Below are 23,624 nucleotides of genomic sequence, written 5' to 3'. Positions count from 1 at the left end.
AAATTAGTTTTCATCCCTAGTGTTGTCCAATACCAAATTAGGACCCTTCGGAGTGGTAAGCAAGTGTTATGAGCCCTTTGCCAAAAAGCTGAGATTTCTGTCCCACAGTTAATATACCATGTCAGATCTTGCCACCTATATAATACTGACCGCTATTCCCACTGCACAGTGGGTCAGTGCCATTGCTGAGAGCCAGTGCTCAGTTTGGGGAAAAGGATGAAGAATATCCCTCTGTTGGCTCAATTTTCGTACACAGGCCAGATGATATAGAGCAGGTGAGGTGAACTGAGCTGCATGAAAAATTAATCCAGCAAGCGATTTTTCAGATTATTATTATGTAGCTCCGAAATTCCCTACATCATCTTGCATCAAAATCTAGCTGTGCAGAGGGCCTTAAAGGTAAATTCCAAAGCTGCAAGTGACGGTTTGAAGAAATATTTCTCCATTGCAAAACATTTTAAAATGCTATACCTGAGTAATACAAACCATATCATATATAGTTATATGTCAGATGGAAAGGAAGCATCATTATAGGAAATAAAACATAAACTAATATCTATGAAAATTTGTAAAATACATCAGGTGAGATTTGAACCATCTGAGAGCCCAAATTTCATCCTTTTGGACTAGAGAGAAGTAGATTTCTGCTAGTTCATCTGTCTTATTTTAGAGACCTGAATGTTGCTGCTGTACCTTCAAACTGCTATAAGAGACTAGGGATAACTAAATTATTCATGGCAAATATTATAGAACATGCAAATGCATTCCTCTTCTTGGTTTTTTTGTTTTCCCTTCATTTTCACACACATCTCTAGTCAATTTGTAAGTGTACTCAGTATTTGTCTATATTACACAAACAAAGGGCGCTGCAAATGTCTGTTCATAGAATATGCTATGTCTACGAAGTCACATGAGATTGTTTCCAGGCCCAAATTTCAAGCCCTGGACCACATGCCAAAGATAAAATGATTAGAATGACAATACTGGGAAAAGTTTCTTCGTCATCAAGAAGCCTTTGGTCAATGGAATGATGGCTTTTTTTTTTTTTCAAGACAATGTTTTGATTGAACATGTTGTGAATATTTGGGGACTATCCAAATGCAGGAAATATATTTAAATTAGAGTAAATCCACCAATTCATTTGCAAAATATTGGTGAATGAAAAATCTATGTTAGGTAAACAATAAATCCAGAGCCATCAGAAAACCTGAGGTCTTACGAATTCTGTATTTTAAAAGAAAAAAAAAAGAGATTTACTCTTTACAGACTCACTCTGCCATTCTTTGCATATCATGGCCTGAAACTAATGCTATAGATTTGACCGTGCTTTGCCATCAGCATGCTCTTATTGTGAGGGAGCAGTGGTTGAAGAATCTCCCAGTTGCCAATTCTCATTACATTGCATGAATCTCCCCATACCTGACAGTTTAAGCCCAAGCTCCAGGAGACTGAAAAATTTCCTGAGAACCTCAGCTTTTGATTACAAGGAAAAAAGGAATGTTGTAGTCCTCATGAATGCAGAAACAAGAGGAAAAAACGTATCTTTGCTGTGCTTCCAATATGCTGAAGGCTAATTAACCCAGAGGCAAAATTAAACATCTCTCAGAACCCACTATGTTTGATTTTTTTTTTTTTCCTAAGCAGGAAGGAGAGAAAGTCAGAGAGGGGTCTGACGTTTCCAAAACCTGATAAAAGCAATACTGGAATTCAAGTCATTAACTTCAGCTGAAAACAGGGAGAAAAATGGGCTTTTTCTTGTCATAAGTCACAGAATTTGAAATAGGCGTATGGTAAAGAGCAGAGCTTTTTAAAAAAATCATCGTATCACAGGGACAATAGCAAATTAATCTGTCAGACAGTGTACAAATAATGGATGAATGTTGTCTGGAATTGCCTTTCTCCAAATTAACAAAATAGCCCATTTTATTTACAATCTGGTTGCCTTGCCTGTTGAATTGAAAATGCACAAAGCTGACGCATCAGATGATCTCACGGAAGGCAGCTCTGCCAAGACTGCCATAGGTTGCTTTGCATAGTCATCCTACTGTATATCAACGAATAAGCATGAGCTGCATTTTTTATTTCTTCACACCCCTTCTAGTATCATCCCTGTGGAATTATTGCACTGAACGCTGTGTTATGTGCTCATTGTATTTTATATGATGCTTGGATTAGCACACGGATCCTTATTAATAAAACTATGTTGTGCAGCAGCTGTATGTGGCAGCCATATATGATTACAATACACAATAGGAACTGCTCATTTCTACACTGTTTCTAGGGAAGTAAAGGGTTACTAGGGGAAGTGGTGTTTTATCACACATTCAGCATTGCACAAAAATAGCCTAGAAGACCAAAATGCTTGCATTAAAGTCTCCACATTTCTGTAATTAATTTTAATACCACAATGATCTATTTTGGATATCATTAGCATATGCTTTCTGTCCGATATATGCATAGTTAACGGTATCTGGGGAGGTGCACGAAAGAGAGAGAAAATCCTTTCTTAAATACTGAGAAAGGAAGAATTTGGTTCAGTACTTGAGGGCAGAGCTACTCACTGCGTAGCCTGGATGGAGCTGCCTCTCTGCTGGGGGCGGGGAGGCAGCACACCAGACACCGTAAAGCCTTCGTCTCGTAGGGCTGGGATAATGTGACTGCACAGCATGTGAGATCAAAAACCGTATGTGCCTTTCTGTTTCTGATGACCCCTTTTCATAACCAGGTTTTGGGCTCTATTTTTTTTTTTTCTAGTCAATTTGTTGCTGGTGAAAGTTTCTAGACTGACAGCCAAAGAGATTCGTCTCCTTTATGAGCCACAGCCAACAACCAGCACAGACACAGCCCCGAGTATTACAATCGATCCATCTGAGCCTTCATTTTTCATGCCATCAATTGCATTGCTGTAAAGTAGGTGTCAGATGTGACCACCTCAATATTGCCTATGCAAAGCACGGTGAATATCTGCCACAATTTTCTCTGAATATATGCAAAGAGCCAAACAAGAAGCAAAGCAGGGGATGACAGGCTCCAGCAATTCCTGAATTTGACCTGGAAGGTTTACTTTCCAGTTGATTTTGTATTTTATTCAGTCCTTGATGCCAGAAACAGAGCTCCTAACAGTAGTAGTAGCTTATTGCCGTATCTCCTGAAAACAGATCTGAGCCTCACCACCTCTTACTATGTTCCTGAGGCCACCAGGCATGTCGCAGATGGTGGTACCCTTTGGCCAGCACTGTCTTCTATCACTTTGGACTTGCAATTCTAAAGTCAGAAGCCTTGTATCTCATTACGGTTTTGCTGAACTGCGGTGGCTTACAGCACACGCTTCCATTGACTTACACCGAGCTATGTATACCTCATGCTTTGCCTCTCTCAGAAATACATTGCTTTGGTTTTCTTCCCGTAGATGAATCCACAGTAAGCAAGCACTCGCTTCTACTCATTTGTGCACGTACAGTTCAGACTGTACGCTTCTGAATTTAGTCATGTTACATCCTGTGTTACCTGATTAAGATCAGTAGCTGGGAGTTGATTGTTTAATTGACTTTTCAGAAACTCAGCTAAAAGTTTCCTATGCCTTTCCCATTATATACGGGGAATAAAATGAAAGCTTGAAACATTTACAAGCGCAAGAAATGGTTCACTTCATTCCTGAACTCATCAGCTTAAATTACTGTGGAGGTCCTTATGCTACCAGGACTTCCCAAATCTTCCCATGGACTGCATCAAAAATCTCAGGCCTGAACCCTAGATTCTCATCAAACACTCGATTCTGCAGTTTTTCCACTGCTGGGGGGCTGGGGACTGCGCCCGCAAGCACACGGCACCCCGGGGCTCTCTCCTTCTCCAGCAGCACAGACGTCCGCCAAACCTCCAAGCAGGGGAGCCCCACTGCCCTACTGGTGTAAACTCAAGGACAGTTTGTTGCTGCAGTCAGATGCTGCTAGGGAGAGGTGGAAGGATGAAACCCCAAAGCTACGCAATCCCGCCAAGTTATCCAGGCTTCCCCATAGGGACTCATTTTGCTTTATAGAACTGGCTGAAATGAATACCGGCTCAGGCCCTGAAGATAAAACTAAGGCACTGCAGATCCATGCTCACCACCCTCCTACAGGCTATCCAACAGCATTTTTTTCCTAGCATGTTAATTACTCACTTCACTTTGAAGTGAGTAATGGATGGAATCCATGACTACTGAAGTCAACTCCTACTGATCTCCCTGGATCACAGGTTTTATCCGCTGTCATTTGAGGAAAAATAACCAAAGTGTCCCAGGCCTGAATGAACTGCCATAAACCAGCAATGTGGAGTGTTGCTATTTGCTTATAGGATTTATGATCTTCACTTTTTAAGTTACCATGACGTTTTTGCCCCCAAATGGTCAGTTTTGACTCAGTAAAGAAACTGTAGCTTTTTATTCTTTGATACCAATTCTTATGATCAAGTAGCCATTAAGAGATTATAAAAGTGTTCAAAACGAGTAACATTTTAGTAAAACGATTTTTATTCACATGGGACAACAACCACTAAAATAGCTTTAGGATACTAAAAAGCTTACGTTCAATCTTGGACTTAACATTCAAATTACACCTTCCTTTAAATACTGTATCAGCAGAACAAGCCTTAATTATTCATTAAACCAACTGTGGATTTATACAACCGAGGTTGAATGTCTGCAACAGTACAGAATGGTTCTTATTAAATGAGCTATGCTATGGGCGGGGCGAAGCAATAAATGTAGCCAAATTTTTTGCCTTTATCAATCTCTACATTAAAGAAGAAATATTTAAAGTGATATACTCACATGGTAACAAATTATAAGACATGCAATTTTTTACTGAAATTGTTCTAAAAGCTAGCTTCGAGGATCACAAATTTATCTATTGGTGAGAGCACATATTGAAAAAAATTAGAATGGTGATGGAGGTTTGAGTCATCTCCGAAGGCTTTATAGTATCCCGTGTCTCAGTACCGGCTTTTATGCTTCATATCCTTTGATACAGTTCTCCAAATAGATGACATAAATACCATCCAGGTTTTAAAACATTTTATTTGCATATTAAAAAAATTGTGCATTCCAATAATTAAAATCATTTGAACAAAAAAAAAAAATGGCACTCGATTAACTGCATTTTACAGCTCGCAGGACCTTGGTACAGCTTTGCATTTATTCGTGTGTTACTCTAGTTTACTGTAGTCCCACCCAAGTTCTTCTTTCATCAACATGCAAGCTCTTTCATGCCACCAGGACCAAAGCCAGACAGGCAGAGGGAAAGGCAGCGCCTTCATTCAGTGTCAGTAGTTCTCTCTATTCTTTTGATGTGAAAGGGGCAGTACAGTCATTTTAAACTTTATCCAACCTCTTTGCATCTTACAAAGTTAAACAGCTAAAAGAAGTAAAATAAGAAGGCAATGCTTGTGGAATGTACAGTGCATAATTTGGAAGGGCAGATTTCATTACGATTCACCCGCTTGCTTCTCCTGTTCAATTGCTAAAATGGGGAAAAAAACAGAAAAGGAGAGAAAAAAAAAAATGAAGATCAAGAACCTGAAATGCATTCACATCACAATTCCTATAATTTGTAAAAATATACGTATCAAAAAAAAATATATATCAAAAGAGAAACGTAAATGACTGTAAATTAAGCGCTACTACGCGGTGGGTTCAGGTTTTCGCTGTCTAGCCCAGCCACAGCCGTGTATCCTCCCTCCACCCCGCACCCGCGGCACCCCCGGCTCCCTGCCTGCCGCCCCTCTTTGTCTCCTCCCGCCTCCCTGCCTGCCTGCCTGCCCGCCTGCCTGCCCTTCCCCGCCGCCTGCCCGCACTCACTTTCTTTTGAAGGCAGCGGGTTTTTCTCTTGCGTCTCTGTCTTCTTCAATTTGGACTTGTCAAATTTCTCGATCTCAGCCATGTCTGGTTTGTCGGACATGTTGGCAGGTGACTCTGCGCACACACGGGAAGAGCCCGTTACCCCCGGCGAGGGCTCCCCAGCCCCCCGCCCCCCCCCCTCCCCGGTGCCGACCCCGGGGCGGCAGCGGAGCCGTTCCCGCCGCACCCCACGCGGGGAGCCGCGCCGCCGCGGGAGCCGAAAACTAAACCCACGCCGAAAATAAGACGGTTAATCCCCAGCATATTTAAAACTAATAATAATTTTGGAAAGTGTTAATTTAATCCAGCATCAAAGGCAGTGCAGCTCGCCGCCAGCCGCCGCCGGGGCAACTCCCAGTATTTGCGCGCTGCGGAGTACAATAGAGGGGAAGCGCCCGGCGCTGACCGCGTTTTTAACTCGTTAAGGGAAAATTAATTAAAAAATCAAGCCCTGGGACGGCAACAAAGCCGGCTTGCGGCTCGCACGCCACCGCCCTGCAGCGGCGCGGCCCCCAGACAATACACACACACCCCCCCAGACAATAGCCCCCCCCACCCCCCCGGACAATAGCCCCCGCGCCCTGCCCTGCCCTGCCCGCGGTCCCTCCCCGGCAGGGGTGCCGGGCAGGGGCTCGTGCTGCCCGCGCTGGGGGACCCGGGGGGAGGGGGGGGTGGGGGGGGGCGGCGAGACCCACCGGTGTCGCCGCGCGGTGATGCTCAGCCCCGCCGCTCGCTGCTGCCGCCGCTCCGCACGCCAGTATAAAGGGCACTCGCTGGCGGGGCGGTTTTATCCCCGCGCCTATGCAAATGGCGGTGATGTCACCCGCTAACCATTTTGCCGCTTTCCGCCTTTTTCTCTTTTTTTTTTTTTCCCCTTGCTTCCTTCCCCTCCCTCCACCGCCCAGCCCTCCTCCTCCCCCCCCCCCCCCCCCCCCCGCGCACACGCATACACGCACACACAGCCACATACACACACAGACACACACGCACACCCTTAAAGCCGAAAATCGCCCCGGTCTCGGTCCCGGTCCCGGTCCCCGCCCCGACCCCGGCCGGCGGGAGGCATCCCCGGGACAGTCCGGGGGGGGCCGCTGCCCCTGGCTCCCCGGCCCCCGCCCCGCCCTGCCCCGCCGCCCTGGGGCCGGTGGGCGTCCGGGGCGGAGGCGGGCAGGGGCAGGGGCAGGAGCGGGGGCAGGAGCAGGAACAGGGGCAGGGGCAGGGGCGCAGCCGCTGGCGACCTTCCGCACCCGGCGGGCAGCTGCGGTCGGCTTCAGCCGTGCGGTGGTTTTGCTTCGGCTCTCTGTGTGCCCTTCTCCCGGTTGAGCAATATCAGCTCGCTGATTATGTTACTCAAATTTCCGCATTTAAAAGGAAAAGACGAAGCCCTCGTCCCTTCAGAGCTCCGGGAGCTGCCGCCGCCCGCCCCTCCCCCCGCTGCCGTTGCAACCCTGCTGCAGGGAGAGAAAAATCCCATTGCTGTCCTTGCAACCCTGCTGCAAGGAAAGAAAAGAAACCATCGCTGTCTTTGCAACCCTGCTGCAACGAAAGGCTAAAATCCCGTTGCTATCCTTGCAACCCTGCTGCAAAGGGAAGAAAAAACCCCTCCCCACCCCCCTCCCCGGCCAGGCCATGCTTTGGTGCCGGTCCAGCAGACAATAGCTCCGGGCAGATGCCGCCTGGCCCTGGCTCCCGGCCCCGCTCCCCAGCAGCGCGTCGCCCCCGGCGAGGCACCTCCCGCCCGGCCCTGGCTGCCTGCGGCTGGGGGGGGGAAGGAGGGCCGGGGCCGAGGCCGCGGTGGGTCCCGGCTGGGCCAGGCCTGCCGCCTCCCCGCGCTGCGGGGCTCCAGATGTCCCCAACGGCTCGCTCGGGGAACTCCCAACAGCAAGCCCCAAGCGGCAATCGGTCCTGAAACCGGCATCGTCTTAGCTAGATGGGCAGTTGCTGTTGGGTAGAGGGCAGAAAGGGGTGTGCGGCACGGGTGACTCTTGTTTCTGCATTTACGGCGTTGGGTAACAAACTGAACTATTCACGTGAAAGAACTGAAAGACGAAGGGGGGGGGGGGGGTGTATCTGTGCGTGTGCGTGTGGCTGAATGACAAGGAGTAAGGGAAATCTCTGCGCCTTTGTCTGGCAGCGGCTCTGCAAGGGAGCGGAGGCATGCTTGCTTTCAAGGTGTGAGGTGGGGCCGGGAGCCGGCGCGTGGGAATTAACTTAATTTCTGCTGCTTCTGGGACATCTGTATGGACACCATGTAGCCTATTGCTCCTTGCTGCCTGCCCTCCAGCAGGGTATCTGATGCGAGGGTGATTGCTGATGAATTAAAAGCCCTGAGTCACAAACAGTATTAATATATGCGAGGAGAACTGTAAATACATTTCAATACATTCCCTGGGGATGTTGCTTCCTCTGTTGCGTGGCTGTCCTCTCCCCCTTGGCCGGCCATTTTTCATAGCATTTCCAGAGCTGTAATTTCGAGGGGGTAAAATCTTGTCCCCACGGCAGCCCCAATGATAGTTGCTATAGTAAACCAGGATTTCCAGTCAGCCCAGAGTCTTCCTAAAGCCGAGCTCCTTCACATTTGGAGGTGTGGTGTATAAAGTCTGGTTTCCTCCTCTAGTCCATGAGCACCTCCAAAATTGAGATGAACAGAGTATTATCACTGAGAGCGATGGTGTGAGCTAAAAGTATTCCCATAAGCCAGGGACTGTGCGAGACTGAAGGCCAAAGGAATCGCTTAGGAAAGAAATGGCAAGGAATATATCATATAATTTGGGAATATTTACAGATTTTCATAATAACGGCATTAAAAGTGTTCCCAAGGGATCTTCTGTGTTGGATACCTGCTAACTCTGCTAGCTTTTGAGCGAGTTCTGTAAAATGAGTTCATGGCCTTTTACTGCTTTGACACTTTTGAGCATTGAACCTTGTGACTAGGAATTGTGAAATTTCTCTGATGATCAGTTCATCAGCATCCCCAACGATGTTACAGCCTCAGACTTTTCAGTTTTGCCAAAGATTTTTTTGCCTCTTAATTGAGGGTAAATTTAATATAAATATTCTTTAGAATTGTTCTCCTCTGTGGCTGCTGCAGTCACTCCCCCATGTGTCTGAGCAAATCAGTGTTCCCCTGACCTCATCGCGGGAAATGCACTCCTGAAATTAAAGAACAGTGACTGTTTGTGGGACTGGGGTCTGATTTTTCAGAAGGTGCTTGTCCAGTAGCCATACTGCCTTCTTTCGCTTCTGCTCATTTTGGGTCAGAACCACAGATCCCTTAAATCAGCGTAACCCACAGCCTTAGATGGAGCTTTGCCACTATCTGCAAACCAGGCTCCTCTGCTGAGATCAGATTCAATTATAGTTCTGAGAGACAGAGACAAATAAAAGATTTACACTTTTGCTGCTTCTCTGCCTTCCTATATCTCCTTTCTGGTGGATTAATACTGAGATAGTCACAGTATCTTGGAAATGTCTATGTACTTTACTACATATATGAAGACAGTATTGTTCCGGTGAAGCAAAATGAGGGTGTTGCATTTCGGTGGCAGAACATAAGCTAATTTCTGTAAAAGTAAATCCTCTTTATAGCATTTTGTATTGGTGGCATAGCTACAGAAATTGCATATCTCCATATCCTTTTATGTTTGCTTCTGTTTGTTGCTATTTGGAGAATGCGAGGATGGTACGTGTTCATACAAGAGTGCCCCATGTCAAATAACTTCTGGGGATAACAAACACCAAAGCGCACTTTGATGGGGCAGCGCTGACATCCTCAATAAATGTCCTAGGCCGCATGATGTAAAGGATAGCCAGCTTCGGAATTCTTATTTTGGATATTGATGAGCTGCTCCATTTTTTTTCTTGCTTTATTGGGTTTTATGTCAGCAGCTTCTTATCGTGATTATTTAAAAAAAATTCAGTCAACAAATATTTGGCGGTGTAGTACCCCGCTAGACATGCACTCTCTCAGTCATTTGCATGTTAAAAGAGAGCACTTTTCAGCACATTGCTGATCCCATTTGCAAGAAGGAAATTGGACCCTCACTAACATAGTTTTCAGCTAACACCTTTGAGGGTTTGAACTAGAGCAAGGCTGCAAGTTCTTTCTTGCCTTCTAGGAAATTCACATAGTAGGAAAGGTAGTAAGTGGTAAACCATGGTTCTTGCATCTCGTTTGTATGTCCATGTTTGAAGCCTTGTAAAAAACATGAACACTCCTTTTCCAGGTAAGTATGTACTGCTCCCGTTTGCAAAAATGTGGTGATAAAAGACTTGCTCAAGGCCGTGCAACAGGGGCTTAAACAGATATTAACAGATGTCAGTGAAAGCATCTGTATCTCAGATTGACTTCAGTGGGCTTTTCCTTGAGCTCTCTTTGAAGAGTGTTTTGAAACGTGATCAGGAGCACAAATCTTCTAACCTTACGCTAATTCTGCCATAGAGTCTATGCATTTATTAAAAAAAAAAAAAAGAAAAAAGTAATTAGGGGAACATGAAACGTCTATGTGATAAAGCACCCAAGATTAATTCCAATTTCAGCTTATTATTCATAATGGGATCCCAGGCACATCAGATGACTAGTTAGATAAAAATAAACTCTGTATGTAAATTTCTTGATCATATGGAAAATAAATTAAAGGAAGAGAAGCCAAGTGATTGTTTTCCAGGTCTCAGTTTCACATGTGAAATCTTCTTTTCACATGCTTGACTCTCTGAGAGAGAATGCTTTCTGAGAGAGAGCCTTCCCATCCCCCCTCAGCTTAATTTCAGAAGAGGGATTGCAAAATGCCTTTCCTAGCTGGACAAATACTGGCAGTAATTTGCTTTACAAGTAGCGGCATTTCCTTTTTTACTGTGCTTGACAAAGAGAACTTTGCAACAGGTCATGACTTTAAGAAAGTAGTGCTTGCGGGAGAGGAGAAGCCAGGTTGGGAAGCTCAGCTTGCTGCATGGGAAGCTACATACCCTCGAGTAGCAAACGCTGCTCTCCCACACCCATCTGCCTGACTCTGCTTTCCCTGCCTTCCCTATGCCCGTATAAAAGAAGAGCATTGAGCCTTTCTTTTAATGCACGCAGGAAGCTGTGGCAAAGCAACAGTTTGGAAGCTAGGCTATTTGATACTCCAAGTGGAAGGCTGCCTGCATACGGTCAGTAACAAAGCAAACAAGATGAGGAGGCTTTCAGCTGTGGTTTCCAGCTTTTGAGGGATGCTAAGAATTTATTGTCATCGTGTTCTGAAATTTTCAATAAATGGAGAAGAAGCAAGAGAAGTACGTTTCCAACTTTCAGAAAGATTTCTTTAAGCTTGCAGGGAACCACCAAGCTTTTAGTTATTTGTCTTACGTGTTTCACACAGGATATTTTGCAAAGGTCTGTGAACTGAAAGTGTCCAAACGACCTGTTTTGGCTGGAGTTCCTTGCTGCCAGATGCATGTGCGAACACTATGTTTAAAAGCTATCTCTAGAAACAGTGGTTGATTTGCAAAGTACCTGAAAGAACCGAAAACAATACCCTAGCACATCTCCTGCCTGAAGAAGGCATCTCTGTGCCAAATTTTCACAAGTGCTTGTTATCACTTTCTGAATTTTGCAGCAACTTTTCTTCCCTCTCGTTTATGTGAGTAAAAATAATATTTTTGAAAGCAAAAGTGACAACATGAGCATAATGCATCACAAAAGCATGATGAATCATTTCTCCTAGTGCAACTCAGCAACCCCCTTGATCCTCCAATGTTAGGCTTCTCCTAAGTAAAACTGCTAATTATACGGCATGTGCATGGGTGTCAACAGAGATTACAAACAGAAATCTCAGGCAAATGGAGAGACTGGATTTTATGTCACCATTGAATATGAGTTTCTTTCAATGCAAAGATAAAGCTAGATATACGTTCAGAATACTGTGGTCTCTATTCAACATACAAACAAGTCCATATGTACAGAAGACAAGGCGGGTATTCTTATCGGAATTCCATTGAAAGAGGGATGACCAAAATAAACACGCAGAATGAAACAATGACTAATAGCATCAAACTGCCTAGACTATTGTATGGGCTTTGGCAGTCCCTTTGGGGATTGCCAATCCATTTGCTCATAAGAAAGAGCACAGAGATAGGGAAATATCCACCAGTGAACATCCCCAGGATGCCCGTACTGCATACTGTACTCATGGATGAGTTGCAGAGCAACAAAATGTATCGAACGTCATTAGTTAGGTGAATTACGTTGCTCCAACAGTGGGGTTCCCTCCCTCCAAAGCTAACATTCTCATGACATAACTTGACATGATACAGAAGAGTAGCATAAGTCACTATGCATGAGCATACAGCAGGATTTATTTATTTAGCTTGGAAAACAGCACTACCCTTGAGACCACACCTGTGCTATGTGCTCCGTATATAGCTATCATCTCTGAGCTGGCTTTAAACTAGTGGCAACTTGGAACTCACCCCAGATTTATTGCTTTGTGTTGATTTTCTTGGGTGGATTTTACCACTTGTGCTGAATGCTGCTAGCCATATCTGAGGCATTCTCTTTAAAACCACCTTAAGCATATTCAGCTATCAAGCTCCTTTGTGTTTTTGGTTCCCCAAACCCATACAAGTGCAACAATCTTTTGTCTCTTGTAAGATTGTAGGCAGGCAAGATTTTGCAAAGTTTACATGTGGGTTTATCTATCATCTAATCGATCTACTTATTTTTCTCCACTACTCCCTTCTTAATTTAATTTATTTTTAGGGGAGAAAAAAAAAATTAAGAAACTAAGCTTGCCACCCAACCAGATGTAGAAAAGGCTTGGAGGTCTGCTCAAAACCTGACTTGCCTCCTTGACATCCGAGCTTTCACCAGGGCAAGGAGTGAAGGATGGAGTTGTTGGGGTAAAGCACATCCAGTCATTTAAACTTTATTGACGTGATGCTTTCTTCACAGTGCCAGTTTGTAAAAAGCAAAGGAGAAGAAGTGCTTCTTGTGACTGCCACAGCCATGGATTTTAGTTGCCTCTGGTGTGCTCCACAGGTGGCAGGGACTAGGAGTGTGTGTGTATTGGAGGGGTTACCTTCTTGAGGATGAAAGGCACAGCTCTCGCAGTGCGAAGGCTTCATCACCCCACCAACGTGTGTGACAGAAAAGGTTGTCCTGGCATCCACACAGCTCCTGAAACTTTCAAGTCTTTTGCCCTCACATTTCTCTTTCAAGGCGGAAGGGAGTTACAGTGTCTGAGTGCAAACTGAGGTGGGGACTGGGAGGGCCATCTGTTGAAGCAAAGTCACACGCACGGGATGTGTGGGTTGAAAAGGACCCTGAGCTTGGTAGGCATTTAAGATTTTCCCAGGCTTGTCTATGTCTCACTTTTTCAAACATCTCACCTTGATTAGTATTACTGTTGGGACAATTTAAGGCAGGCGGGCAGGAGGCTCGGGAAAGCACCACTTTGCCCATAGGAGTGTTCGGGTTATTCCACACAGAAGGGTTTGGACCAGTGCTAGAGGTTAAAGTTTGATAAAGCTTGTGATTTTTGTGTTTAAAGTATCAGGCTTAGAGAAATGCACCCAAGGACACGGTTGCTGGCAGTAAAAAGTAGTGACAGGGACAGATGGAGCAGAGTCCATTTTCCCTTGCAGGAAGAGGAGCCCTCAGAGTTACTCAGAGTTTCTGGTGGTTAGCAGGGTCTGTGGCATCTGCTCGCTCAAGTGTCACCTCTGTTGCTCGTTATCACTAGGTACAAGTTTGTTTATGTCTATCAGAAACAACAGCATTCCCTGGCATGTTTTAAGGTTGGTAGGAAGTTACTGCACACATGCACAGGAAAAACAACAACAGTAACACTAATACGTATTGAAGCAGTGGGATTATTGCCAAAACATCTCACTGCAGGCAGGCAGGCAGGCAGACAGGCAGGCAGGCAGGCAGGCAGAGCTCATTTCTGCAGAGAGGTGTACAGCTACTTTGCACCTGAATGCAAACTATCACACAGGAGCAGAAAGAGCAAAAATACGTAGGTTCCAATTTTTCTGTCCATGGGTGTTTTCCTACTGATAGTAATAAGGATGGGATTGAGTCCAACTTCCATTTATTGCAGCTATTCAATGTGCCTTAAATAGAATGGAAGTGAAACTGGGGATGGTATCAAACTTCCCAAAGGGAACACGTCTCAACTTACATGCATAGCCTCTTTATCTTCTGCTGGTTAGTCTCCTACACTTGTCATGTAAGTTTTATTTCACAGCTGTGGTCTTGATAAAATCAAAATTATGGGATGAGAAAAAAGAGCAGCCCTGTAGATTGGACTAGGTGTGAAAGTTGGTTGTCTCTCCCAATAAATCACGTATGTGTGCAGACCCCATGCTGTTCAAGCAGAGTTTTGTTCACTAGTAACGAACTGCTGCCACCAGTGGGCTGCAGTTTGTATTGACACACACTTTTAATGCTACACATCTGCAATACTTGTAATAATAGCCAAAATATTGCAAGACTCCAGGTCTAAAATGAAGCCATGCCTGCACAGGACAGTTGGAGGGCTCCATGTACTAGATCAAAAATGGCATGTCTGTGTCTGCAATACACACCGAGCGTAGACGTTACTCTCTTGGTTTAGACACACTTGCAAATTCCATAAGGGATAATTTTCTCCCGATAAACTTCACACCACATCTGCTAGTGTTAGTCCTTCCACGCTGGCTTATTTGGCAGAACTACGATTGTGTATGTATAAACTGTAGGGATCAAATTTTTACTGGTGATTGCCATGGTTTTGCACAGATTGGACATCGGTATTCAAGGAAACACAAGCTTTAGATACTGAAGGGCAGCTTCAGCAGGAAAGATATACGTGTCCTGAAACAGACACATAAGCCACAGCATCTTTGAGCACCCAGTGCCTCACTCTTGACTAAGTTTATCAAAGATCTAGAAACGAAATCACTTCAGAATCCCTTAGTGCCTGGTCAGACCATGGCTAACACACACTAGGAAGCCTGACTCCTCAAAAATGTGATTGTTTCCACCATTTCTCTGAAAATGTGGCCAGAGACTGTGGTGATGATAATCCTTACAGATATGTATATGTACCTACAACATATATATATATATGTAAAAATATATATAATATACAATATGTGATATATATGATATACAGCATAAACATGCAACGTAATATAATACTACATTTTATAATGTAATATAATATTATAATACTACAGTGTATATATAATATTATATTACATTATGTTATAGTGGCTCCATGGTTTTAGTTATATTTCTTAGGTTGAGGGTGATTCAGATTAACATCTTTTACCTTGCTGGAAAATATCCTACCCAGGCAATAACAATTAATGTAGCATATCCAGTTTACACACCACTAAAAAGAAAACGAAGCAGCAGGGCAGTGGAGAATCATTCCTATTTGGTCGGATTACTGACACCGGCAAAATTATTTAAGAGGACAAATTCAGGCTCCTCAGCCAAAATGGATTTCCTGAAAAGACATCCTGTGGCATCCCATCCCTCCTGAGCACTGAGGGTTGCGGTATGTGCTGCCGTTTGCATGACAGTGGCACAGCCCACAGTCTGTTCAACTCTCTCATCTGCATCCCAGGAGCATCCACCCTGCCACAAATTTTCACCCATTGAAAGACGATACTGAATTGAAACATAGACCACACGGTGGGTTCATGCATAAAATTAATGTTCACATGCAGTTTACTACTATCACTATCTTTGCTACAAAGTTGAAAAATCTCAAATTTGCCTCAAATTCTTCAAGGCAATAAAAGATTAGGACTCTGTAAATGTGGGGTGGTTTTCTTGTTCAGTGAGTAATGCTTTACATTGGTCTAAAGAGACTCTTTCTTGCTGCTGCTTGGGCAGAGTCCTAGCAAGTAAGTGCTTCATTTATCACTTGCTGGTGAGCAAAACGGCTGCTCCAATTCCTGCAGTGCGTCTAAACCCATCATTTTGTTCTGTGTTTGCAACTCCAACACACTGCCATGAGGAAAGCTCTGAGCATTAAGAGAATGCTGCTAATAATTAGGTAGTATGCTCCTTTTCTAAAGTTTCCTAATATGAGAAATCTAAAATTATATGTCCTCTCCTAGAGTAATATGAGGTTATCAGAAAAATAAGAATGCAACTCTATTAATAGCAGCAGTAGGATATTCTGTTGGCCATCTGAATGAATCCATAGAATACTTCAACAAGAAACAAAAGATTTTGTTGGTGTTTGGTCAAACGTCTTTCTTCAGCCCATACTACTGGGCACAATTGCTTCAGTATCCTCTAACCATCTACAGTATGTGGGCTTCCAACTCGATGGTTATGTGCTCCATAAATAACTTTCTTTGGATTTGCTGACTTTGCTGACAGCTGCTGTTTACACAATACTTGGAAAATAAGATAATTTATTTTGAAGGTGAAACAAAGATTTTGAAGACTAGTTTTGTCCATTTTTTAAAATAAAAACCAACAAAGCCAAAGATGAAACCCTACCATTTATGGATTTTTTTTCCTTCCTAATGGGAGAGAGAGAGAGAGCAGGGGGTGTGAAGGGAATCAGTCAAGAGGAAATACTGAGGCTTTTCAGTTTCCTGTTCTTGGTGAGAATGAGGGACCCAACAATGGGGAACCTGCAGTCAGAGAGAGGGGCACTCACTTGTTATCAATTTAATTTGCAATGATGTTGTAAGTCAGTAAGTCACCCCAAAAGCTTTGAAGGAGCAGATCTGCTAGGAATCCACGTAATCTCACTACAGTCAACTGCTGGGCAAGTACTTTGGTGGGTAGACAGCACTGCATACGTTTTATTTAATTGAAGGTTTGTATGGGTTCATTAGCTGAATTATAATTGGAATTTTAACATACGCTCATAAAATATTTTATTATGTGTTAGTATTGCTTCTGGAAAATATTAAGATGTTGCTTTCTGACACATTAGAACATGAAGGCTAATAGAGCAGAGGATAAAAGACAATCAGTAACTATTTTTTAAAAAAAGCCTATGGGAGGCATCTCTTATGGGGACTCTGAACTCAGCTGGTGAGGCAAAAATAGTGCCATAAATTAGAAACAGTGGGAAAAACAGGTTGGAGGTAAATATTCAGACCTAAGCACAGTAAGCGATCAACATGGGAGAACTGCAAGGATCCATACAAAGACCGCTGTATGGATGCTTCCACATCCATTATTGATGTGGGAACCCCACTGTCCTTTGAAGTGAAGCAGGAGGCTTTATATTCCTTCAGGAGAACAGAAGAACATAACTGTACATTTGCTTCATAACCTTTTTTGTGAGTCTTACCCAGCTCTTCTCCTCCATATCTTGTGACAAGAACTCCCAAAGTTAATTTTTAGTTGTGTGAGAAATCTTTTTACCAACTGCAGATGCACAGCGTTCCACTCTCACTGGAGATCCACTTTTGGTGCATGAGGGCAAGTGATAAACAGGTATCCACAGTTATTCTTTTTCCTCTATGTGTCATTCTTTTCCTTTATTAAATCTTCAGCAGGATGCTTTTTCTTATCCTCTTTGGAGAGTAACCACGTGCAGCCCAATCAGGTTCCCTTCAGACAGACGTTTGTCATGGCTTTTGAGACTGCCTCTCTGCGTGGTGCCCATATTTGCTAGGCAGAGAACGGAGCGAAGCACGGTGACCACTGTTCAGTCACACCTGCGGTGTCACCCAGGACTTACTTGTCTAGTCAGAGTGATATTATTGCTATTGAATGCTTAGGCAGTTGTCCCAGATGAGAGTAAACTAGTCATTCATTTAATGGCATGCTGAAGTTTTCAGATTTATTGCTTGCTATTGTATTGCTCATACACTCCCATGTATTGCTTTGCTTTTCTGAGTGTAACAGAACAGAGCTCCTGAATGAGATGGGAAAAGGCAGTAAGTGGTCTTTCTTGCTGCAGACTATCAACCCCCGCCCTGTCTCCTCTCCTCTCCTCTCCTCTCCTCTCCTCTCCTCTCCTCTCCTCTCCTCTCCTCTCCTCTCCTCTCCTCTCCTCTCCTCTCCTCTCCTCTCCTCCCTCCCCTCTCCTCCCTCCCTCCCCTCCCTCTCCTCCCCTCCCTCCCCTCCCTCCCTCCCTCCCCTCCCCTCCCTCCCCTTCCCTTCCTTCCCTCCCCTCCACTACTGAAGTGGAGAAGCAGTTCAAACCAGTCCTCTCTCCTTGCATGCAGCTGCATTTGCTTTTTACCTGCCCTAAAATCATGCTTTTAATGGTAATGACTAGCAAACAAAACACCATTAGGGAGAAAAGAAATAATACCGTGAAATAGAGAGTGGGCAAGTGGGTATTTGCAGGGGATACTATTTTGCTGAGGTAAGGCCAAGTGGAGTTGTGCATGAGTTGTATTAATGCACTTACAAATGGATTGCTCAAAATGAGCTATCCTATGCCATTATGAAATGCTTTGGGCAATTTTTTGGAGCTCAGCAGTTTGATTAGCCTTTTCCTTTTATATCTGGAACTAGCCACAGACAAAGGAGTCACATATGGGACTGTTCTTTTTATTTCAGCCATTGAATCTGTGAGTCTTCTTTCTGACATCCAAAGCCCCTTTTGAAATCAGGGAAAGATAACATGAAAAGTCAGCCAGCATAAGAAGTCATTTATGCCTATTAATCTGGGTAGTTGCCCATCTGCACCCAGTGTCCATAGTAACTCACCTTGAATTTAAAACCTTAAAAGCATCCATTATTTCTTTTGCACAAGTGAAGATACACTATGGATAATATCGAAATTAGTATTCCATTAGCATTCACCTTTGTCCTGTAGTTTGGTGCTAACATAGGTCAATTTTGTGGCCATTCCCCTGTTACCAACAGACTATAAGGAGGGCTGAGGGGGTTCGATATCAGCTGAGATGGGGGTATCAGAGACTACTTTTGATACTTCTAGTCAAAACTGTCTTGGGGAGAGAAAGCTACTGTATGTTTTTGATTAATGGGTAAAGGAAAGAAATGAAAGATAAAGGAGGTGCTGAGAAAGAATGAAGTAGAAAGTTGGACTGATCAGCCTCCCTCAGAGAATGGATTAATTCTTTTCTGACACAAATTTTTGGCCCAACCCTTTTTTTGGGCAAGAATTCAAGAGACACTGTAAAATGACTTGGTATAAACGGGAATTTGGGATAATTTTTCTCTCAGCATCTCAAATAGTTTCTATAAATCTGCCACTTTTCAAATGATGTATTAAAGTACTCTTGTGGTTGCTTAATATCAATATTCCTCTGAGATTTTACAAATACATCAGCAGCATTAGATGGATGAAATCCAGTCTGCCATAATTCAGATGCCCAACATAGGCAATGCTTCACTGAACATTTGAGTATGCAGCCTGGAGAGCAGAGGAAAAAACCAAGTCTGCCTTAATGTCACTGACACACTTGTCCTGAAGCTTACGATGGGCAGCTCGGGTAGCCTGCGGGGGAAGATGCAGTCTGCTTGTAATCGTGTTCCCTGGTTTTGACTATGTAGGGACCAAAGGCATTTCCCACAGGTTGTCCATTCCCCCACCCCTTCCACTGGTGCTCAGGGCGATGCTGAGCACCCCTGTCCCCACTCGTGATGTCCCCGGCCCTTTGCAGAGCAGAGGTGCAGCATGTGCTAGTGCCTACTCTTTGCACCGTGGTTTACAAAGATGTGGCAACCTCTGAGTAGATGGAGGTACTCAGCCCCTGTGGGGTTAGAACTTTAACATCCCAGGAGAACATCTTAAACCTGCTGTGCACCCCTCACCCAGACCATGGTGGGATGGAAACCTCGCACAAGCATGAGTGCAAGGTTTAGGACAAGGGGCAAGAAGGGGCCTGGCTTGAAACCACAGGATCTCCCATTTCACAGATAATTGCTGTACCTCCTAGGATTTTTCTCACAAGGTTATTGGTCTTATTCCCTACCACTCCCTGATTTAGTTGGTGAGGCCTGTCTGCCTTAATATGGGGCATGACAGAGCGATAAGTACCCAAGTTAATGAAACAAAAACTTCTGAGCAAATATGAGTGGCTAAAACTCAAGCCCCCCCTAAGAAATTATAAGCTAAATGAGAAAACACCTTATGCCTTTGGGTGCCAAAAAGTAACCTGTGCCAAGGACTTAATCACATTAATTTAGACAGATGAAGATAGGACTGGAGTTCAAGCTAAGGGAAGATTGGGTGAGACAGTGTGGCTGAGATAAATGTATTCGAGCTGAATCATTCTGATGAAATTTGACTTAAAATATTTGTGGAGCAAATCAAAGTAATAAATTAGGCATAGGGAGTTCTTCAAAGAATGTGGAAAAGACAAGAGAGGTCTCTGAAAAGCAGTAAAGGTCAAAGACGGTACCCATCTTTAGATGGTGGAATAAAGAAAAACACCCGATTGAAAAGCAGTAAAGGTCAAAGACCGTACCCATTTTTAAATGGTGGAATACAGAAAAACACCTGATTACAGACTTGACAGCCTAACTTCAAACCTCAGAAAAAAAATTAAATACCTAGAAGATAAGGTCGTGATAAAGAACTGCCAACAGGGATTCAAGCCAATCCAATTTATTTGGAAAAGGGGAAAGCAATGGGTGTAAAATATCCTGATTCCACTAGGGCCCCTGAGACTGCTCATGTGTCATGTTCTTGTAAGCAAACTGAGGAAATACAGCCAGAATGGGAAACCCATATGAAACGTGTCCACTAAGGAAGAATCAGAAATCAGTTCTCTACTGAGGTGAGACGTGTTTTGAGAGGGGAATTTTTATTAGCAGCTTGGAGGACACACTCTTTTTCAAAAAAGCAGAAGTGGCTTGGAAACCTTAGTCTCGCTTGCAGAAATAATGGACGCTCCCTGATTGCCCTAACTGCTGTTAAAAGCATCACAGAGAGTGCGAGTCATCCTACCTAAAGTCAGTCTGCAGCTGCAGCCCAGGCTCTTCCCACAATCGGTGCAATGGCATCTCTTGGGTGATTCATCCCATCCAAGGACAGAGGTTGAGGATAAGGGAAATGAATCACTCCCCAGAGTTTCCTCTCCCTGCCATCCCACTGACTGTAGGAGAGTATAAAAGGACTACCTTACAGTAGCCGCTTAACTTTTAAATAGCTAACATTAGGTGAGATGAATCCCATCTGTAGTAGCCACTTAATTACCCAGATTCTCAGAGATATTTGGATGCTTAATTCCCTTTAAAGTAGACACTAAGCAGATCTGATAACTTGACCTGGGATCTGTTGACTGACAAGGCTCCCACATGAAATAGGTTATATGGGGATCTTAAGACTCTTGCCTGTTCCTGCATTTTCCAGTTAAATCACTGGGCTCACTAAGGGCTCAGGATACAGTAGGGAGGCAGGATCATGTTATCATCTGATAGTTTTAGTTATCAGCTGCTCAGAAGGAAGTATGAAACTTAGAGCGTAAGCCTGGGTCACAGTCTGTGCAGTATTACTGAGTGGAAAGGAGTGCAATTTGCACAAATAAACCAATGGAGCTAGTGCTGATCCCCTGCCCCACACATCCTCTTCCCACGTAGGCCACAATGATGGAAGCCTTTCTTGTGAAATGAAGAGCCACAGATTGTATCTTAATGGAAACAATCCTTGAATGGAAATACTTCTTTATGCCTTATACCTGCTCCTTTGCAGACATTCAGGAGGGGTAGTGGCTCCACAAATATTGGTAATTCTGCTCTTGAAGAATTATAAGAATAATTCTCCTTTTAGCATGAAAAAAAGAGAGAGGAACAGCAGACCTCTCTGCATTAAGAGCTCTGCTACCCCACAGAATTTTTCATGCAGCCTTTTAATGCAAGTTCTGTTCCATTTTTAAAGTTTGGGGTTTTTTTTATTTTTCTGTCACATCTCATCTCTGAGCCCAATCTAGCCTAAACCCGCAGTACTCACAGAGGTGGAGTAGGATCTTGTGTTCATTTTCTCCGTCTCGGTTGCTAAGGTCTGGAATAAATAAAGCCTTTCCTGCTGGTTGGCAGCACAGCTGAGCCCAGTGCACAGCCATACCCCAAACCTGCCCTCGCCTTTGTGAGCCCTTGCACCCCCTTGACCGCAGCCGCCGGTCACTCGTCACTCCACTCACGGCAGCTGACCACAGCGAGGGGCTTGTGTCCCACCGCACTGTCACCCTGACACCGGCAGGTCTTTCAGCGAAGACAAAGGATGAGTCTTGGGGTTGATGCAATGACCGTGATTTTTAGGCACAAGCAGCTCTCTGAGTTGGGTCAAAGGGTTGGCTTCTCCTCTCCATTTGGATGGAAATTGAAATCGCCGTATGTGGCAAGGATCACCAAGAGCAGGAGGGAGATTGCACCGCTGAGGTCCAAAGGTGGGACCAAATTTCAGCCCTCTTTTTGCGAGGGAAGGCTCTCTGCGGTGTCTGTTGTGGCTCTGCTCCTCAGCCGAGGCACTGAACCCCCTGGCCGAGGTGGTGCAGGGGCTGCTGCTGCCATGCAGCAGCCACAGGGCACTGAGTAACCACAGGAGCAGCTGCTGCTGAGAAAGACTGGCCTGAAATGCTCCAGCATGTAAACCTGTTTACTTCGTATTGTAATGATCATATGGATAAGGGAACGATCAGAAATGTACACAGTCTGAATAAGGATTTTATTAACAGATGCCAATAATTAAGGCAGATGAAGCAACAGATATTTGCTTACATATTTTCTTCCCTAATCCATATTTTGAAGCTTACTCACAGCATCTCACAGGACAATACACTTTCTCCTGTGTATTTGGCAGCACGGGGAATGAGGTGTTTGAAAGAAAGAGGAAATGAGTTGTTCCGTTACAAAATACTTAAACCCTCTGTGCTGGCAGAATATGAAGGCAAATGCCTAAACATATTCCTGTATTTTCTCTATCCAGCTGTAGGGGGAAATTGCTCTCTCAGGTGGACAGCCTGCTGCTGGTGAGATCCTTGAAAGGCTCCAGATCCTGATGGAAGTTGCAGTTAAAATTAGCACACCTGCCCCATGGTGTCATCCAGGCAGTTCCTGCTGTAGGAAAAAAACAGATTAATATGTTGGAAAACGGCGTTTAATTCTTACAGGGAAAATTTCATCTTGTGAAGGCAGTAAGTGATTCCCAGGGCAGGATATGGAGCTCCTCATCTTACCCCAGTACACTCACAGCTGTTTGAATATTAGGTGATGCTTTGTAAGGCACTGTGAACTTTAGAACTTCATTTTTTTTAAAAAGCATGTTGCTGTGTTCATTCCCGTTTTGTACAATTATTGCAGGATCAATGGATAGCTACTTCTCCTGAAAGGAGCTTCTTTACATCTTCGTGTTCCATGAGAAAAAAAGTGAATCCTGAGTTTACTTTAGAGGTCACAATATACCTTCTTCAGGCCATCAAAAGCCAAAAGGTTCAATATAAGAAACTATCACCATGCTGTGCAGTTTTATGAGTGTATGTGTGCGTGTTCATGTGCATATACATGTGTGTTTTAGTGCAAAAACCACAATTTGTCTTTTCTCATGGATGCCACTCTTTGCCTGATCCCCCTTCTTCTCCAAGTGTTCTCACACATTCCTAACTGTCCCATTTTCTTTTTCTTTGCATACCTGCCAGATTCTTCCTCTGCCCACAGAAAAATTTCTGGCATGTCTGTCACTCTGTTTATATAGTTGCCAGCACAACTGTTCTCGCTTGCTTCTTAGTTTTCTAACAATAATACCAGACTGGATTTGAAAGTACAGTGATGCTCAAAAACAGTGACAAACTTAAAAATACCAAGGTATGAAATACCAAACACAAATACTTT

The 23,624-nt window shown here is 44.0% G+C and overlaps 1 protein-coding gene across 1 annotated transcript; it reads right to left on the bottom strand.

Moving 5' to 3' along the window:
* Positions 1-5,035: 5,035 nt before the first annotated feature.
* On the bottom strand, positions 5,036-6,645 carry TMSB4X (thymosin beta 4 X-linked). Its single transcript, XM_050896931.1, has 3 exons — positions 6,568-6,645; positions 5,834-5,947; positions 5,036-5,495 (listed from the first exon to the last, which is right to left on the bottom strand). Exons 2-3 carry the CDS (start codon positions 5,931-5,933, stop codon positions 5,461-5,463), a joined length of 135 nt encoding a protein of 44 aa, XP_050752888.1. The 5' UTR covers positions 5,934-5,947; positions 6,568-6,645; the 3' UTR covers positions 5,036-5,460.
* Positions 6,646-23,624: the final 16,979 nt, after the last annotated feature.

Source organism: Gymnogyps californianus, chromosome 1, assembly GCF_018139145.2.
Source record: "Gymnogyps californianus isolate 813 chromosome 1, ASM1813914v2, whole genome shotgun sequence".
NCBI lineage: Eukaryota > Metazoa > Chordata > Aves > Accipitriformes > Cathartidae > Gymnogyps > Gymnogyps californianus.
The sequence above is the reverse complement of the archived record's forward strand: the minus strand, read 5'-3'. Positions and strand labels throughout refer to the sequence as shown.